This window comes from Plodia interpunctella, chromosome 1, assembly GCF_027563975.2.
Source record: "Plodia interpunctella isolate USDA-ARS_2022_Savannah chromosome 1, ilPloInte3.2, whole genome shotgun sequence".
Lineage (NCBI taxonomy): Eukaryota > Metazoa > Arthropoda > Insecta > Lepidoptera > Pyralidae > Plodia > Plodia interpunctella.
This window is the reverse complement of record NC_071294.1, coordinates 3262478-3278411: the sequence shown is the minus strand read 5'-3', so window position 1 is coordinate 3278411 and position 15934 is coordinate 3262478. Positions and strand designations below refer to the sequence as shown.

The 15934-nt window shown below is 36.2% G+C and overlaps 1 protein-coding gene across 5 annotated transcripts in view; it reads left to right on the top strand.

Annotated features, from left to right (window-relative positions):
• The window catches only part of GckIII (Germinal centre kinase III), a 71473-nt gene that overhangs the window by 48487 nt on the left and 7052 nt on the right, over positions 1–15934 (top strand). For all 5 annotated transcript variants that reach the window (XM_053749429.2, XM_053749420.2, XM_053749412.2 and 2 more), the window contains 2 exons: positions 11775–11991; positions 15451–15743. In XM_053749429.2, coding sequence (XP_053605404.1) covers positions 11775–11991; positions 15451–15743 — 510 coding nt within the window. The remainder of the gene's footprint in view (positions 1–11774; positions 11992–15450; positions 15744–15934) is intronic.

Genomic DNA, 15934 nt, shown 5'->3' with positions numbered 1-15934 from the left:
CGTTAACTGCGCGCACGCGATGATATCCCGCGGTGAAACGGGAACAAACGTGATACATGCTATGTATGTTTATGATCACATTTTGGTCGCGTTGTGCACAATAATAAAACAAGATTTTTCCCAGTTATTCATTAACTTTCTTATTTATTTTGTAATTTCTTACTTGGACCACTTCGTCCTTTATTATTTATTATTATTGTACTATACCTTATTTTTCATGTATATTGTCAAAATATAAGTACATGCTCAAAATCATTTGTCATAGATAAATATTTTCATTATTTTTGAATTCTTGAAAACTAGAAAATTTCTCACGAACATGTTAATTTAAGAATGTACAAAGTCATCGTAACAGATTATCTGCTGGCTTATTTACTCATAGGATCCTCAATGCATCCTTCCTCATATAAAACATTGTTCGTTATGCGTACATGAATATGTTATTAAAACCCCGTGCCCCTCGGGAGGCGAGGCAGACTTCCAAGTTGTTTATTTGGTTTTGATGGTGGTTGTAATTAATTCAGGTTGTTGTAATACTTCATGTGCACACGCTTCCTTACATGACATTATCATTTAATTTTGAAAATTGCACGCTTTACCCGGCCTGCTTCGGTCCTGTTCGCCTTGGGATTTATTATTCAGTGTTAGATTAGATGTATCTATTTGAAATGGTTCAATGAACTTACTGTATTTTTAACCACAAGAGAATACTGTATTTTTGCAATTCAGACCGAGAAAGTAAAAAGTCTACGTTAATCGTAATAAAAAAAAATAATATTCAATGATTCTTCATCACTAACATCGATCATAGGTTTTACGTCTATAAAAACAACCAATCAATGTAATCAGTCTCCATTTCAACGAGCAAATCTCGGATCGTTTTCACTAAAGTTCGGACGATCAAACGGGCACGGAGCAAATCAGCGATTTTATCGACAGGCCGTATGACGATTTATTGCGTGTGTTCGTGAGCATCCAGGATTGAAATATTGCGCCAGCTCATCTTCTGCAGGGGCGGCGAGTAAATAAACTGGCATGCGCAGCTGGAAATCTGTGGCTGTCCGGCTTTATGCAGCGATGTATTAGCGTTTTAATGTAGTAGTGGTTAGTAGAGTAGTCCAAAAACAACGATGTATTATTGATTGAGTCGATTTTGAGTTACAAAATTTTCTTTATACATCGTAGTTTTCAAAATTACGTGTCCCGGTTTCCTCGTCAACCCGTACTTTACGACATGAAATGCAATTAGGTTTATGAAGGAAGACAAGGAGCAAGGTTTTCAACATTCCAGAAATTACGGCTGCGCTTGCCAAAACTATATTTGTTTTAACAAACTGTGATACTCTTGGCTGTCTGCGTCATAACCTGGTTTAAGATCCCGTTTGAATACTAGCTGAATTAGGTAGATTTGCATTGAATTATACTGCAGTTGAATTTATGTTTCTGTTGATACGGTTACAATGCTGACAAAATTGTTACAAAATCTTATTATTTTTATTAGCATTTAATTTTGCGCGTTGATGATACTAATATACTAATATTGTCTTTGTAAAATATCATAACCGTCAAATTATCCAATGTTCGCCACATTTGTATCTTTCTCTTTCTATTTACATGCTCTAAAAACACACATTAACCGAATTGAAATCGCCAATAAAACCGCGCATCACATTAGTGTTACCAATAACAATAACACGAACAAAATTCCATTGCGTTGTTAGATTAGAAAGTCGACGTTTCGTCATGTATACGACTATTCAGCTGTATAATGGGTGGCAAAGCAAAGCGACATCATTGCTACTCGAGGTAATAAGTAAGTAATAAAGCTATGCATAACACCGCGCGTGGGAGACGACTATTGTGTGCCGTCTATTCTTGTAAATCATTTGCCGTAAGACCGTGGCCCTTTCTCGCAAATTATTGGGTGCGGTTGATTGATCCTAGAAAACCTATCTACTTATGTCTGAGACGCACGCCCTTTGTTAGTATAAAATGTTATTATTATCTTCCCACCGCCCTTATCCCTCTTTATATCGCATCATTTTTACTTTCTCTTTATAGCCATATCATGTCCAATTTATTTTAAAACGATGTGAATTCAATTGTATGTGGTAACTGTGACCGCAGTACATTAGTTTGCATTGAATTGCATACGATTTGGACTGGCATTAGCGAAGTGCACGACCACTATGGGTCAAGGATAGTCTTTGTATCGGGCTTACGTGGTCCCACTGACATTAGCGTTCCTCGTATTATTTGCTAGTTGTCATATTTTATCAAGAATCGATAAAATCCATTATGATTCGGATTTATATGCAAGTACTTTATTTTTTTTACAAGCTTTTATTTTGTTGCACCTGTTTCGTCTGTCCGTGAACACAGAGATGAAATTTTCCACGTTGCTTCAGTTTTCATAACATTGCATTATAATAAGCATGATCTGATGATATAACCCGAAATATTTCACTGACGATAATAAAAGCTGAAGCTTGAGAGCTAGGTGAAGTGAAGATCACTCAACTGCGGGACAAAGGCTAACCAAAAAGTAAGCAAAGTTCTTAACTTTTACTATTAATATACTGTGTTCTGTTATTTCTATATCAATCATAATTCATATATATACCGCATTATTTATTTAATCTATTATCTACACTATTTATCTTTGTTGTTATGTTGTTAATTTATAACCAAAGTTTACGATAAGAATCACCACTTCTCTCCTTTGGGAAAAGTTATTGTTGCTTTCTGTTTGATCTCAAAACAATTTCTGACAAGGATTTTAATAGTTTCATAAATAACATTATATTTCACAATGTTTGGTTCTCTTAATTATTTTTGTGGCTGAGATTGGAAATGAGTTGATATAGTAGATGGTCCCCACATTCATGAATTACGTGGTCGCCACGTGAGCGAACAACATTATATGGATTATATTCGATACAATTTATCTGTGGTAATAAATATTGATTAATTAATTTACATTCTTCCCACTGGGGACCAGTTATCAGCAGTGTGGTCCACAGTACCTAATACTACGAATGTTGAATAACTTATTGCTCTTGTTTGTTGCAATTACACAAGATAACACAATGCGTCCCGTGACACAATCTCACAAAGGAAACGTGTTTAGGCGCACGTGTTTAAGATATGAGCTCGTGTTGTGTGACTCAGTAACGGGCCCTGATGGAATGTCCAATTAGATAACTGACATTTGCAGCCCTAGCAAGGTAGGGTAGGGTTTTGTAATGTGCCTATTTGAAGCTCTTAGGTGTGGGGTGCAAGGCAAATACACCTTCGATAACATAAGACATTCTCAAATTGTATTGGTAAGGCATTTCATGCTAGTGGCAGTAGAGATGCACAGACTACATAACATGGATGTGGTGCACAAAACTGGTCAAGTGCGAGTTGGACTCACGGACCGAGGGTTTCGTAAAATCTCATTGATTTATAAGTTTTTCTCACCTGAAAACAACCATAGTTGAAAATATCAGATACGTCGAGTAGCGTTCCTGAGAAAATAGTTCATTTTGATGTACGGAACTATAAACATTTAAACCATAAAATTAAGTAGAAAAATTATCTCCTAAAAGTACAAATCAGGTTATTAAATAAATTTGTTTAATAAAGTTGTATGAATGAGATTTGCGCCTACAATACGCAACATAATAATTGCACACTTGAGATGCGCTCTCGTTTCCAAGTTTCCACAATGACGACAATAAATTCCGACTTGTTATTACTTTGCGCGATAAAATGTTACAGTGGGGAGACACCCACTCGATAAAAATTTGATTCTATACGTATTACGTACTTTCGCATTTAATAGTTGGTTCTAAAATCTCGCTCTCGAAGATATTCCTCTTTATAATATTAGTATAGATGTAGTTCCACTGAAAATATTGGGTTTTCTGTGGAACTACCTCTATAAGGATTGATATTCTATGACCCAAGTCCAATTTAATCGCGATGTGAAAAAATATCAAAAATAGCTTCAAGAACAAAACTCAGCAGAGAAAACCTATCAAATGTACCTATGTTATGTACTATGTGACCATAACCATTATAAGGCTGCAGATTAAATTATCTTCCTTTAATAGCAAGTCCCAACTGCCGGCCATTTTTTCTCGGTTAACCTTTTAATTGCGGCGGTTGGTTTGGTTGTCCTTTTATTATACGATAATATGGAATTAATGTGGGTACGATAACCCACATTAATTCCATATTACAGAAAATGTCTCGTTCGTAATCTCGTGGCTTAAACATGGCATTAAAATGTTACGACCTTATACCATCTTGCTACATATTGGAATTGAATACTTTGAAATAAATTGTTTCCCCTTTCTTCTCTCTTCAGTTCAGAAGTTATTTCTTCAGAAATAAACAGCACGAAATGTACAAATGCGCATGTATTTTATTTATATTTTGAGTTATTTATGTTTGACATGTTGCGGTTATTTTATAGGTCTACGACATTCATAGCATATAAAGCAGCCTCTATATCCGTACTATATTTAAAATTTTCTACACTATTTTCTACTACATGTTATTTAAGTACTCGATCCGACACTGCCGCAAGTCATTATTCTAGTTTGGTTCTTCGTTATTGTCGTGAATTAATTGTTTTTGCTCTCTCATTTTAGCGTGTTTTCCTTTCTTCCTCAAGACAATAGACCGTTGGAGCCTACGGACTGCTGAATACCTGTAGAGTACTTCGCGTAGACTAAGAATTGCTTAGGGTACTGATTTATAAACGGTAAATATGTAAGTGCGTAACAAACGAAAGCTAATATCACGGAACTATCGGTGCGCGAGTCCGACTCGCACATGACCATAAAATAAAATAATGTGAAATCACCTGAACCTCGATGTTATGTATAATACAATACTGTATTTACGATTGAATTCTTATCAAATATTTTTATAGATTTTATTTTTATTAAAAGTAAGGTTTGCTGTTTAACTGACCAGTTGTTTATTACTTTTAATAAATATTATTATTCAACCTGCTGGGTCATTTAAAACCCATTTTTTATTACAGTAAAAATACATTGTTTTAGAGTACAAAGCAATTTTGGCCAAGCCTTTGTTCTAACTATAACGCGGTGTTGAATATGCATGCCCCAATAAAACCGCTTCCACTATCTCGTAAAACTAAACCTCTTATCTCTACCGTTTGTTTGTACGTCGGTATTTTTCTCAATCTCAAACCTTAATCTCTCATTTAGACCCTTATAAAACCAGAGCGGTTAAACTTAAAGAAACTAGGTTATTAATTCAAAAGAATCGTTACACTTTTCATATTAGACCTTTTACACGTCATTTGCACTTTTCACCTGATGCGACTTTGGAGGGCTCTCCCGAAGGTTTATAGCGCGATGGGCTCGGCATTTTTACGGCTGGCTGTCGGCCGATCATAAGGAGTACAAGGACCCTCTGCGTTATTCCCGAATTTCCATCCACAAAAGCCCTTTACATCACCCATTGTTTTTTTCCTGAATATAAAGAAGGATTTCGCTAATAGATACTATCAACTTGCCGCAGTATCATGGAGCATTCGGGCTATCAAATCTTTCGACACGAGCCCGATACGGAGGACGCTGTATGAATAATTTATATTGTTATTATCGCGGCCTTTTGTTATGTTATTCCCTTATTTCGGGATGAACATTGTATTTCGTCTGATTTAATGCCTATGTGTGATTGTAAGCCGAATAAGTAATATACCTATAATACTTACAAAAAAATATGGTAGCGGTTTCAAACTTCATAAACACAACATTCCAGTTTCTAAAGTAAAATTAATTTACAAGCTTGGAGCTTACCGAACCAGCTTGGTTTCTGTGCGCCGTGTCATCTTACGAAGTTTGCCCCTGAACATCCACTCCTCCGGGATAAGACCTGTAATGTTAGGATTAGTTGCAGTCTCGCCCGCACTCCTTAATGACAAATGAGGGATGATTCCCGAGTACAAACTTTTCCATAATACTTACTAACTCTTGAGGACACTCGCAAACTTTCTAACTTAGATTTATGGTCCACGATATACGATGGGCTGTGAGATATATTTATTTTGGCGCACTTGAGTGACGTAAATAAAATTAGGGACACTAACTTGCTACTCAAATGAATGAGATAGAAATATATTGTAGACATTATTCCAAGTCATTGTGAATTAAGATTTTCGTATATTGCTCGGCATACAATACCCTACTGTCAGGTAATAAAGTCTGCAGTTTATTCACATCCCTAGCAATATTAGGATTCTTTATCACTCTCCTGATAAGGGGAGCGACGATGCGATTTCGACTAATTCCAGCTTTTAAAAGGGATTCTCGTCCCTGCGGGCTGCAGGGAATCGGGATATCCTGCGACCACGTCTTATCTCGCAATTTCGTCCGAATCCCGAAATCCCCCGTTTTACTCAAGCGCTCTCCTTTTGAAATGAAATTGATTCCGCTTCAAGATCTGTAGATTGAAGTGCTCTGAATGAATCTTGTCGTTGATTGAAAAGTTTCAAACTTAGGGGTGAATATTAAAATGCTGATTTGGAATCACCAGTCAAGTCACGACTAATTATTTTTATCAAAGAATCTTTTAGTCATTTTGGAGATTTTTGTTTCATGCTAATTTGATATCCTCTAAAATAATAAGTATTTACTTCATTTCATTCACTGTCTACAATTTGAAATGATCCTTTCAAATCTGTAAATACTAGAGACATAACAAAATCGGCCAAGTTTAACGACTCTCCTCGCTTCCATTATAATTGTCAGCGCTGGACTTCTTACAAACTTAAATTGGCCGCATCGCCTTTGTTTACAGGAACTCAGGAGCTAACGGGATGCGATCAGCCGGGAAATTGTTATGGCTTTAGTTATCAACGCTGCAGTAGGCCACATACCAGACATTGTCGACTATAATATGTATAATAAAGATTTAATTTCTCTCTATACGGAATTATTCGCATGCTTGATAGATAACTCATTTTTCTTCCTAATTTTGGTTTCCCAATTGTAACTTTTATTTGCCAGTACAAGTAGTGAAAAAGCGAAGTGTTGTTTACCGGCGAAATTTAAATTTACTCTTAATCAAGGTAAACCCCAAATCTTGGCTTTTGCTCACTTCCCATTTTATAGCCTGAAAACAAAAGGGCCTTAAAGATAAAAAAAATAATTTTAAAGTAAACTAGGTATGACTCTTATAACTAGGTATGACAAAATTTCAGTTCAGCTAGCCAGTAGCTTTGGATGTAGGATTGCTGACTTACGACCCCCGACGCGTCGCCATGGCAACCGGAGTGCTGAATTGGTTAAACGAATGATGAACTCCGCCCTAGCGCTTCGATTGTTCGCGTGCCTGAACTGCACCCTTATTTTCAGACGACAATGGAACTCTTACCTTATGTTACAGTTCATTTAAAACATATTTTATGTACGCTAGAGAAAAGTCTATTTCAACAACGATTGTTATAACGAAAGTCACACTGGTAATTTTCATTTAATATTTTATTTTATTGTCATTTAATATTTCTTAACTTTTATTTAGAGTTTACAGATTAACTGACAGAATGTGAAGAGTGAAAGCTAAAAAAATACGAGCAGTGTCATAGATAAATCATGAGTTACTGATTAATACCATATCGAGCTGTTCATTTATATACTCAATCAAAATTAATGTTTTACAACCATTATAACGAATTGTTGTTTGATTACGATATGACATAAATTAAATGTTGTTCTACCCGCATTCGGCCGACATCATATTCTTTGACTGACCATGTTCAGTGCTGTTTTAGCTCTTGTTTTATTATCATGTAGTTAATACTATTTGGAACAAACATATTGTCGTAACTACCCACATGCACGTGTCATCCGGCCGACGACAATAGCTGTCGCTTGTCCGTCAACGTAAATCTTGGGAGATAGATGAGATTAGCATTACATTGACATGTGATTAACAAATGTTTCTCAATTAAGTTTATGTCGTAATAGATTTTATGTTTCTTTCAAATTTCCGTTAGAAAATTATATACGTGAATGATCCATACCAGATATTCAAGGATATGATTAGATTAGAAAGAGAGTATATGACTTAGGAAATTTTAAAAAAGAACGATTCAGATGATTGGTTCATGCAATACATGAACCAATCATGCAAACGTTTCTGCGTTACGTAACTTGTTGCGTACGTACTCACTAGTTACGCATGTTGTCTCAAATTAAACGAAACATAAGAGTTTCAAAAGTAATTAAGTGCTCGCACGACTCTTCAATTCAGCGAAAAAGCGTCGTCATTACCATCGGAAGTTATAATGAATTAACAACTTGGAAACTGAATTAACTTCCATAACAATCCAACTTATAATCTCGTCTTCTGAAAAGCATCGGTTCGTTAGATCCCTTTATTTAAACTTCTCCTGAATAGTGCAACATTCTTGTTTTACTTTGGATGTCTCGACGGCGAGGTCTTTGACCGACGCCTTCGGTAGCTATAGCAACGGGTACATGGCGGGTACATACAGCGTTGTTTATTAAAAAGCTTATTATGAATAGCTCCATACAAGGCTTTTTATTTCTCGTTAAAACTCTGCCTTTAGAGCACCTGGGGTCGTAGCTGCCGGCTTATCGTTGTTTAGTCTATGCGACTTGTGGTAATGGGGCGACTCGTTTGTGTAATGAGCCACTGAAATTATGTACAGTCATGGTATCGTAATCGGTTTTCTTTTCTACATAGTTGCAACCTTGCAACAAATGAAATCAATGCGTCAACAAATAGCTGTTTACTGTCGTCAATCGCGACATCCAATCGCTGACCTCATTATGTAAATATACATATATTTTTGTTGGCTATACTTGTATGAAATCAAATTATCAAAATAAAAATCGTTATCTCCATCAGAAAGCTCTCAGAGGTCCGATATTCTGGTTTGAATGACACTATCGGCATGACCCTGTTACCACGTCCGCGAGTTTTCGCTTTGTTTATTTATTTCATTGTTCCATCTACATAATAATAACTGCGTTACGTAATCCGATAGGCTGACGAGTGAGTGCCTTGGTTGACGGCACAAGCCTCCATCGTCCTACATAATATTATTATCTCATATAGCATATGTTATTGAATTACTCAACCGGCTCTCGATGCCAACAGATAACACTCCGTTATTTATCTTGCCATTACAGAGCTCCCGTGTTTCTCTCTTTATTATATTGCATGGGCGTCAACTATATTACACCATGTTTATTGTTATAGCTTCCGGTGTAGCAAATTACGTCAGGGCTGTCAAAAGCAATCCCAAAAGTTTACAAAAAGGACACCCATGTCACAAATAGGGTCTGCCAACCTTTATTTATTACGTAAATTCCAGATCAATGTAAGCTATTTTTGCTTATATCCAGCGTATGTGCTCTTAAGACTATTTATTTACTCAGAGAATTTTGGACAGACCCGCTTATTTTCCTCTTCACATCTTTTGTTTGATGTTTTGGGTCGAAATATCTTTTACGGTCGCAGAATTCGTTAAAGCTTTTCTCATACATTGTGTCTATATTTAGGAGTTAACGGTATTCATTTCCTTCAAATGACCACGGCTCTATTGTGTTGAGTGCCTGAGATGAGAAGTCTGTATAAAGACTTTTTTTTAGTAAATCTTTCAGCTCAAAGATTTACTGACAACGACGTTCTTGAAGTGCATGCCAAATAAAATGTACTTACGTCTTCAATACCTTTGAAAATTTCGTGATTTTGATTTTAATAAGAGAAAATATATATTCTCCTTTACCATGGACAAAATAATGAGTCGGTGCGTGTGACAACGGATTCAATTTGCCGAGATCGCAATTGTTTTCACCGTCTCTCGGCTCCCATTACACGCCAGTTAATCTCCGTTTTCTCCCATGTGGCGGCCGCGAGGTCAATGTTGTAGCGAAGTTTTCCAGCCCAGCTGATAGACTTATCTTAATAACACTGCGAATACTCTCATCTTCTTCCGGGGTCTAGTTATACTTTTGTCACTTTTGGAGGTTGGGCTTTTACGACAAACAATTTAAAAAAAATATTAGAGCTGAAGTTAATCGATAAATAAGTTCTTTTCAGTGAGTTCATCCTAAACTTCTCTCAACTGCAGAGATTGTCTGGAAAGTTTCAGTTAGAGATATCACTTAATATATTACTCGGATTGTTTATTTAGATATGCCAAGTTTTTGTGCAACAGCTGCTTTCGATTGTATTTAAGAACATTTTAAGATCTTGTCAAATTCTGACATTCTGACTTCTTCTGTACGGGTTTAACAAATCTGAAAAGGGGTGGGATTTAAATTTTGTGCCTTTATTTCCGCGACCACTCGGTTCGAACTTTGGATCTTCTCTTTCAAATTGAAAAAAACATTGTAGCAGCCACTTATAGACTAATATTTACATATCTGAAAATTGGTTCGTAATTAAGTTTTATTGTAAGTTCATGTACAATATGTCTCAGCAGTGTCGACCCTGGGCCCTCACATAACTGATGGGCCGTGAATGAGTCGCGGGCGGATCCGCGCTCTGCTGGCTACATTGTTTTGTTCCGCGTTGCACTGAGCACGTGATGCATCTGTCTAGTCGTCTATGCTCTGCTCGCTTTTCACGGCTCTTTTATTTTTCCTGTACGCTGTTGCCCTTTAACTTCTATCCAAACTAATATTATAAGTACGAAAATGTGTTTGGTACCTTTTCATGGTTTATATACTGAACATCTTCCTGAAGTTCGATGGATGGATGGATTCTGAACACTTTCATATTTTTTACGCTACGGAGCGATACAATGATTTTAGAGCTCCTTGGGCCCAAGTTTCTTGGATGCTCTTCTACTTTGTTGGTAATAGTTTTAACTTCAATGAGAGAGCTTATTTGAATCCTTAACTGTTACCGAGGATCCGCTAAAACAGACATTAATAGTGTTAAACTAACAACAAGAGTTACGAAATCATTTTAAATTTCTTCAATTATATTTGGCCACCTTTACGTAGAAACCCCAATTTACTACAAATCATCTATCTGTATGAAATTATGATGGATGCGAGCAAATCTCGATTTAAAATCACTCATACGGCACGTAGAAACGTAATTTCCTCACGGCAATTACCAAAACTCGAATGTGACGTTTAGGAACGTCATTCCAAAAAGATTTATTGCCCAACTTTTGCAATTTATTATTGTTTCCTTTACTGGAAATGTTTGCGGAATTGTCGAGAGTTATTGCGTTTCGGCTGGTTATTAATTGCCTCAGGTTAATGTGACATGTTCAAGTAATAAATAAAATGATCTATGGTGATAACACATATCAGCGTAGATTTTAATTCGTGCCGTGCATTTGGAAATTGCTTTTTGTTCGAAGTAATTTTATACACATGTTTAGCCATACGGTCAACAACAAATTAACCTACCCAACATTAATGAAAAATTCCATTAATTAGATGCATAGAAAATCTATGCTAATTTGACATGAAATGCGACTTGAGGTTTTTTCACAATATGTGGATCACTATACCTGGTGGTATCGTTTAACTTTAAATGTCCCACCGTACCACTAAAGGCATTAATGGAATTCATATAATACAGCGGTATTACGTGAATTTAATTAATGAATGTACTCCATTTATATTCTTATTTTCGACTGTGTTAATTTCTGACAATGGTGTAAAATTCTATTCAAGTCGCCTAAAGGCACCTGACATGACTTTTATTATTTATTATTAGATTAGTTAATTAATTCATATTTCTCCTTTTTCCAGGGAACAAAATTATGGATCATAATGGAATACCTCGGCGGGGGCTCAGCCTTGGACCTAATGAAGGCGGGCAGCTTCGAGGAGATGCACATAGCAGTCATACTACGCGAGGTGCTCCGCGGCCTGGACTACTTGCACTCGGAGAGGAAGCTGCACAGGGACATCAAGGCTGCGAACGTGCTGCTCAGCGAAATGGGGGACGTCAAGCTTGCCGATTTTGGTGAGTCGTTATGATAGAAAATTATTTCTACGTTTTGCCCGACGACCGTGCGAAGTGGAGACGAAAAAGTAGGAAAGAGATGAGAGAGAGGATTCCTCCCAGGAAATAGGCCACTCAATAACTTCCCGTGGACGTGGTACGAGGCGATTAAGGGATAAGAACAGCCTTGGCAGTTGATAAGCAACAAAGCATTCCCAATAAAGGTTGACGTCAAGCAGGCGGTGGTCGGTCGTACAATCACTGCCGGATTTAAAATTTTCAAGTTTTACGCGGACCGGACAATACAAACCGATAATATCATATAAAGCAGATACAATCATATGTAAAGCTAACTTCGCCTGAGTTTGCAATATTTTTTTGATTACTTTTTCGTTGATTGGCCTTAAGAAAAAAGATTAAATCATGTTGTTAAGACATCAGCGATAAGGCCATCTTGAGCACACTGCTTATCTTGAATTTATACGATCTGTTGTGAAACGTACCGCCGATGATGATACTCGTACGTTACATAAGTACAAGAGCGAAACAAAAACATTATTGACTTTAAGTTATTAAACATGTCGTTGTCGTCGCGTCACAATATCGCCGTTCAGAAATATGTGAACCGCTATAAAATTAGGCGCCTTTTACACCGTGTTCTATTCGTGCTTTCGGTTTGGGCACTTAATTTCAAATCATCTAAATACCATTAATGTTGGTTTTATTGTTAACAATCAGCGCCAATTTAGAAGCTTAGTCATGTGAAGACTTTGTCTAATTTAAATATTACGTTACATACTTCGAATCTTGTTATAATTGAAGCTTTAATACCTTCATTAAATTACATTGTTGCTAAGCTAATTAAAATTAAATATTAATTAAATATTAATTGTGGCCATATTGCCATTTGTGGATTAATTTTCCTCTTGACATGTAACGATGTGATCATAGGAAAACTACTCGTATTATTGAACAATTTCAATGTCAGACTGGTCAATTGTCATATCCACTCGTAATAGTTAATTTATTTTCAATTTTAATTAATTTCATGACCTTACGAGAGGACTATAATATGTTTATATTTTTTAATTATGTCTGCCACATTTCCGATTACTGTTGTAAGTGTAAGCTTGTAATTACAATAAGCGGACTTTTTTGGAAAGACCATATATGTATATGTATAAAATATACGACCAATTACACAATACGTACCAATTTAAAAATGTAAAAAAATGATTCACTTAAGGATGCCGAAGACAGTGCGAAGTGGAGTAGAAAAAGAAAAGCACATAAGCTTCGACCCTCTATGGCTGAGAAAGGGATCGGAATACGCTTAGATGTCAGAGAGATACTTATCAATAAATATGAAGAAAAAATCATTAGGTTTCTGATTTTTTTAAAATGAGACAGCTAGTTAGTAATTTTTTTTTACAAATCAAAGCACGTTCCATAACATACAGCCGAGAAAAAAAATAACTCAAGCAAGTAAATCTTTTTTTATTCCATCGTTCATTATTGATTCACGTTTCGTTCTCACTTTACTAGTGCTTTCAGAATAAGCAGTGCTCCACACCTAGCTACGATATAAATGAGAATGTTGATTTGCAATTTTGCTGTTTGCGTTTGAAAAGTAAAAATTTAAAAAATACCAGTTATTGTAATGTGTATGAGGTTATTGGTTTGTGTCCGTTTTGATTCTCATATATGTGTAATTCAGAGAAGATATTAGCACTCAAAAATAGCCGCAATATTCACTTCTGTCTTCTTCATTGAAATCCATAATGTAATTAGTATCGTTGAGTGTCCCGCACCTATTTTGATTATGACTCTATCCATCTATCTATCCCTATATATTTATTTAGATTTTTTACTATCGTCTTGATGCCTCCATCTGAGGAATATGAAGTAGACACACCCGTCGATGGATTTCCAACTTTACGATCCTCAGTGTCTGTGGTAGGCGATGCGTGGACGCGAAAATATTTTACAGTCAGCTATCTAATCAATAAGCCGTGATATACTCCGCCGGCTCGCAGGAATTCGCTTATTTGTGCTGTTTCTGTTCTATGCGGACTCGGAATATGTTTGTTTTATTGGACTAAGATTTCTAGGTTATTTGTCTATGCGTCATTTCGCACATGTCATGTGCAATTTGTTTGAAATTTTGAGCTTTTGATTACTTAATTTACTTCACCAAAAATAAATAATCCGGAAAGTAGTTTTCTTTGAAACATTTATACCTATATCTGAGCGAAGTATGGATACTGAAGGTGATGGTTTATGTATGCCAATTAATAAAACTGGTTTTAGAAGGTATCTGAAGATGTTTAAAATGTCAATGTCATCGTCTCTGCACCAAGAGATGCAACAACTTCTAATGTTGCAATTCATATACGTTCTAAGCAAAACAGTGGCAATGAAAGATTTCGTATAAGTTAACCCCCGCATACCGCATCCCGGGACAGTTTGGCCCGCAGCCAATGTTTGAACGTTTGCCATTCCGAGCCCTGCCAAAGACAACGCTCAATGTTCTTTTGTTTGAAAACCACATATTAATCAAGCTTTAGAATCGCTTCATACAAGTTCAACTGTTGGGACAACAAAAATCTAGAAATTGGTACGGTTCAGTCAATAAACATTAACATTCTCAATCAAATGAAATCTTAATGTTGTTTAGTTATTTTCTGATGTATGATTGCAAACAATGGGAATGTGAATAGTCTAAATAGATCTGAATGAATGCTTTGACTTTGAATGAATGGGTCTACATCCAACACTCGTCTACTTCACAAGTCCAATCATCACATGACGACCTTGCTTCAGATATTTATTTATCAATTAATGTGATATAACTTTTTGCATCAATGCACAATTCTCATTCAGATTTGATATAATTGGCATTGTTTCTAGCTCAGAATCACGAATGTCCTCAGGCGCGGCGCAGTTCGAATTATATTCAATTGATTCTGATTTGGCGATGAATTCATAAATCGATGATCGGCGACGATTCTGATGTCATCTACGTTGTATAAATCAAACATTTGCCTTATACTCAACGTAAATAAATCATTATCGTGAATGAAATCAGGTAATTCGACTCTGAGGTAGGCTCGTTTGTCACGTGAAGATATAATGTAATTGAACAAGGTTTTATTCCTACTTTAATACAACTTCCATAAGGATATGAACATATTTAGCTGTCGCCAGTGTAAGTGCAATATTAATTTGTTTTTTTTTTTCGAAATAACGTTTTTCAAGTGGTCAATCTTTTTGTCCCTAGCTAATTAATATATGTATATAATAATGTTAATATGAGACGATCACTATTTAACTGTACTGTAGTAACTACCTACGTGCTTAATTAAACATATTTACGACTTGTCTTATTAGTTATGCGTATTGTATCAATATGAAAATTTCCTTATAACTAATGTATTTTGTGAATAAATAATTTAGCTTTGTATTTGTTGTGCCTTCCAGGTGTCGCGGGTCAATTAACGAACACGACAAGCAAGCGGAACACATTCGTCGGCACGCCCTTTTGGATGGCGCCAGAGGTCATAAAGCAGTCATGCTACGACAGCAAAGCGGACATCTGGTCGTTGGGCATCACCGCTATAGAACTGGCCAAGGGTGAACCGCCGAATTCCGAGCTCCATCCCATGCGAGTTCTCTTCCTCATACCTAAGAATAACCCCCCGCAACTCACCGGGAGCTACTCGAAACCCTTCAAAGAGTTTGTCGAGGCGTGCTTGAATAAGGATCCCGAAAATGTAAGTTCTCAAGTACACAGTTGTTTATACCCCGTTTTATGTACTTCAAAGAAGTGTTTATTGCAACAAGAATATGCAATCAATTTTGATAAAAACTAGCTTCTGAATAATGTCATTAATCATTAAATAGTTAAAAATATATGTAACATTTGCAACAACTCTTTGAAAGGAAACTTGAATATTTTCGAAAA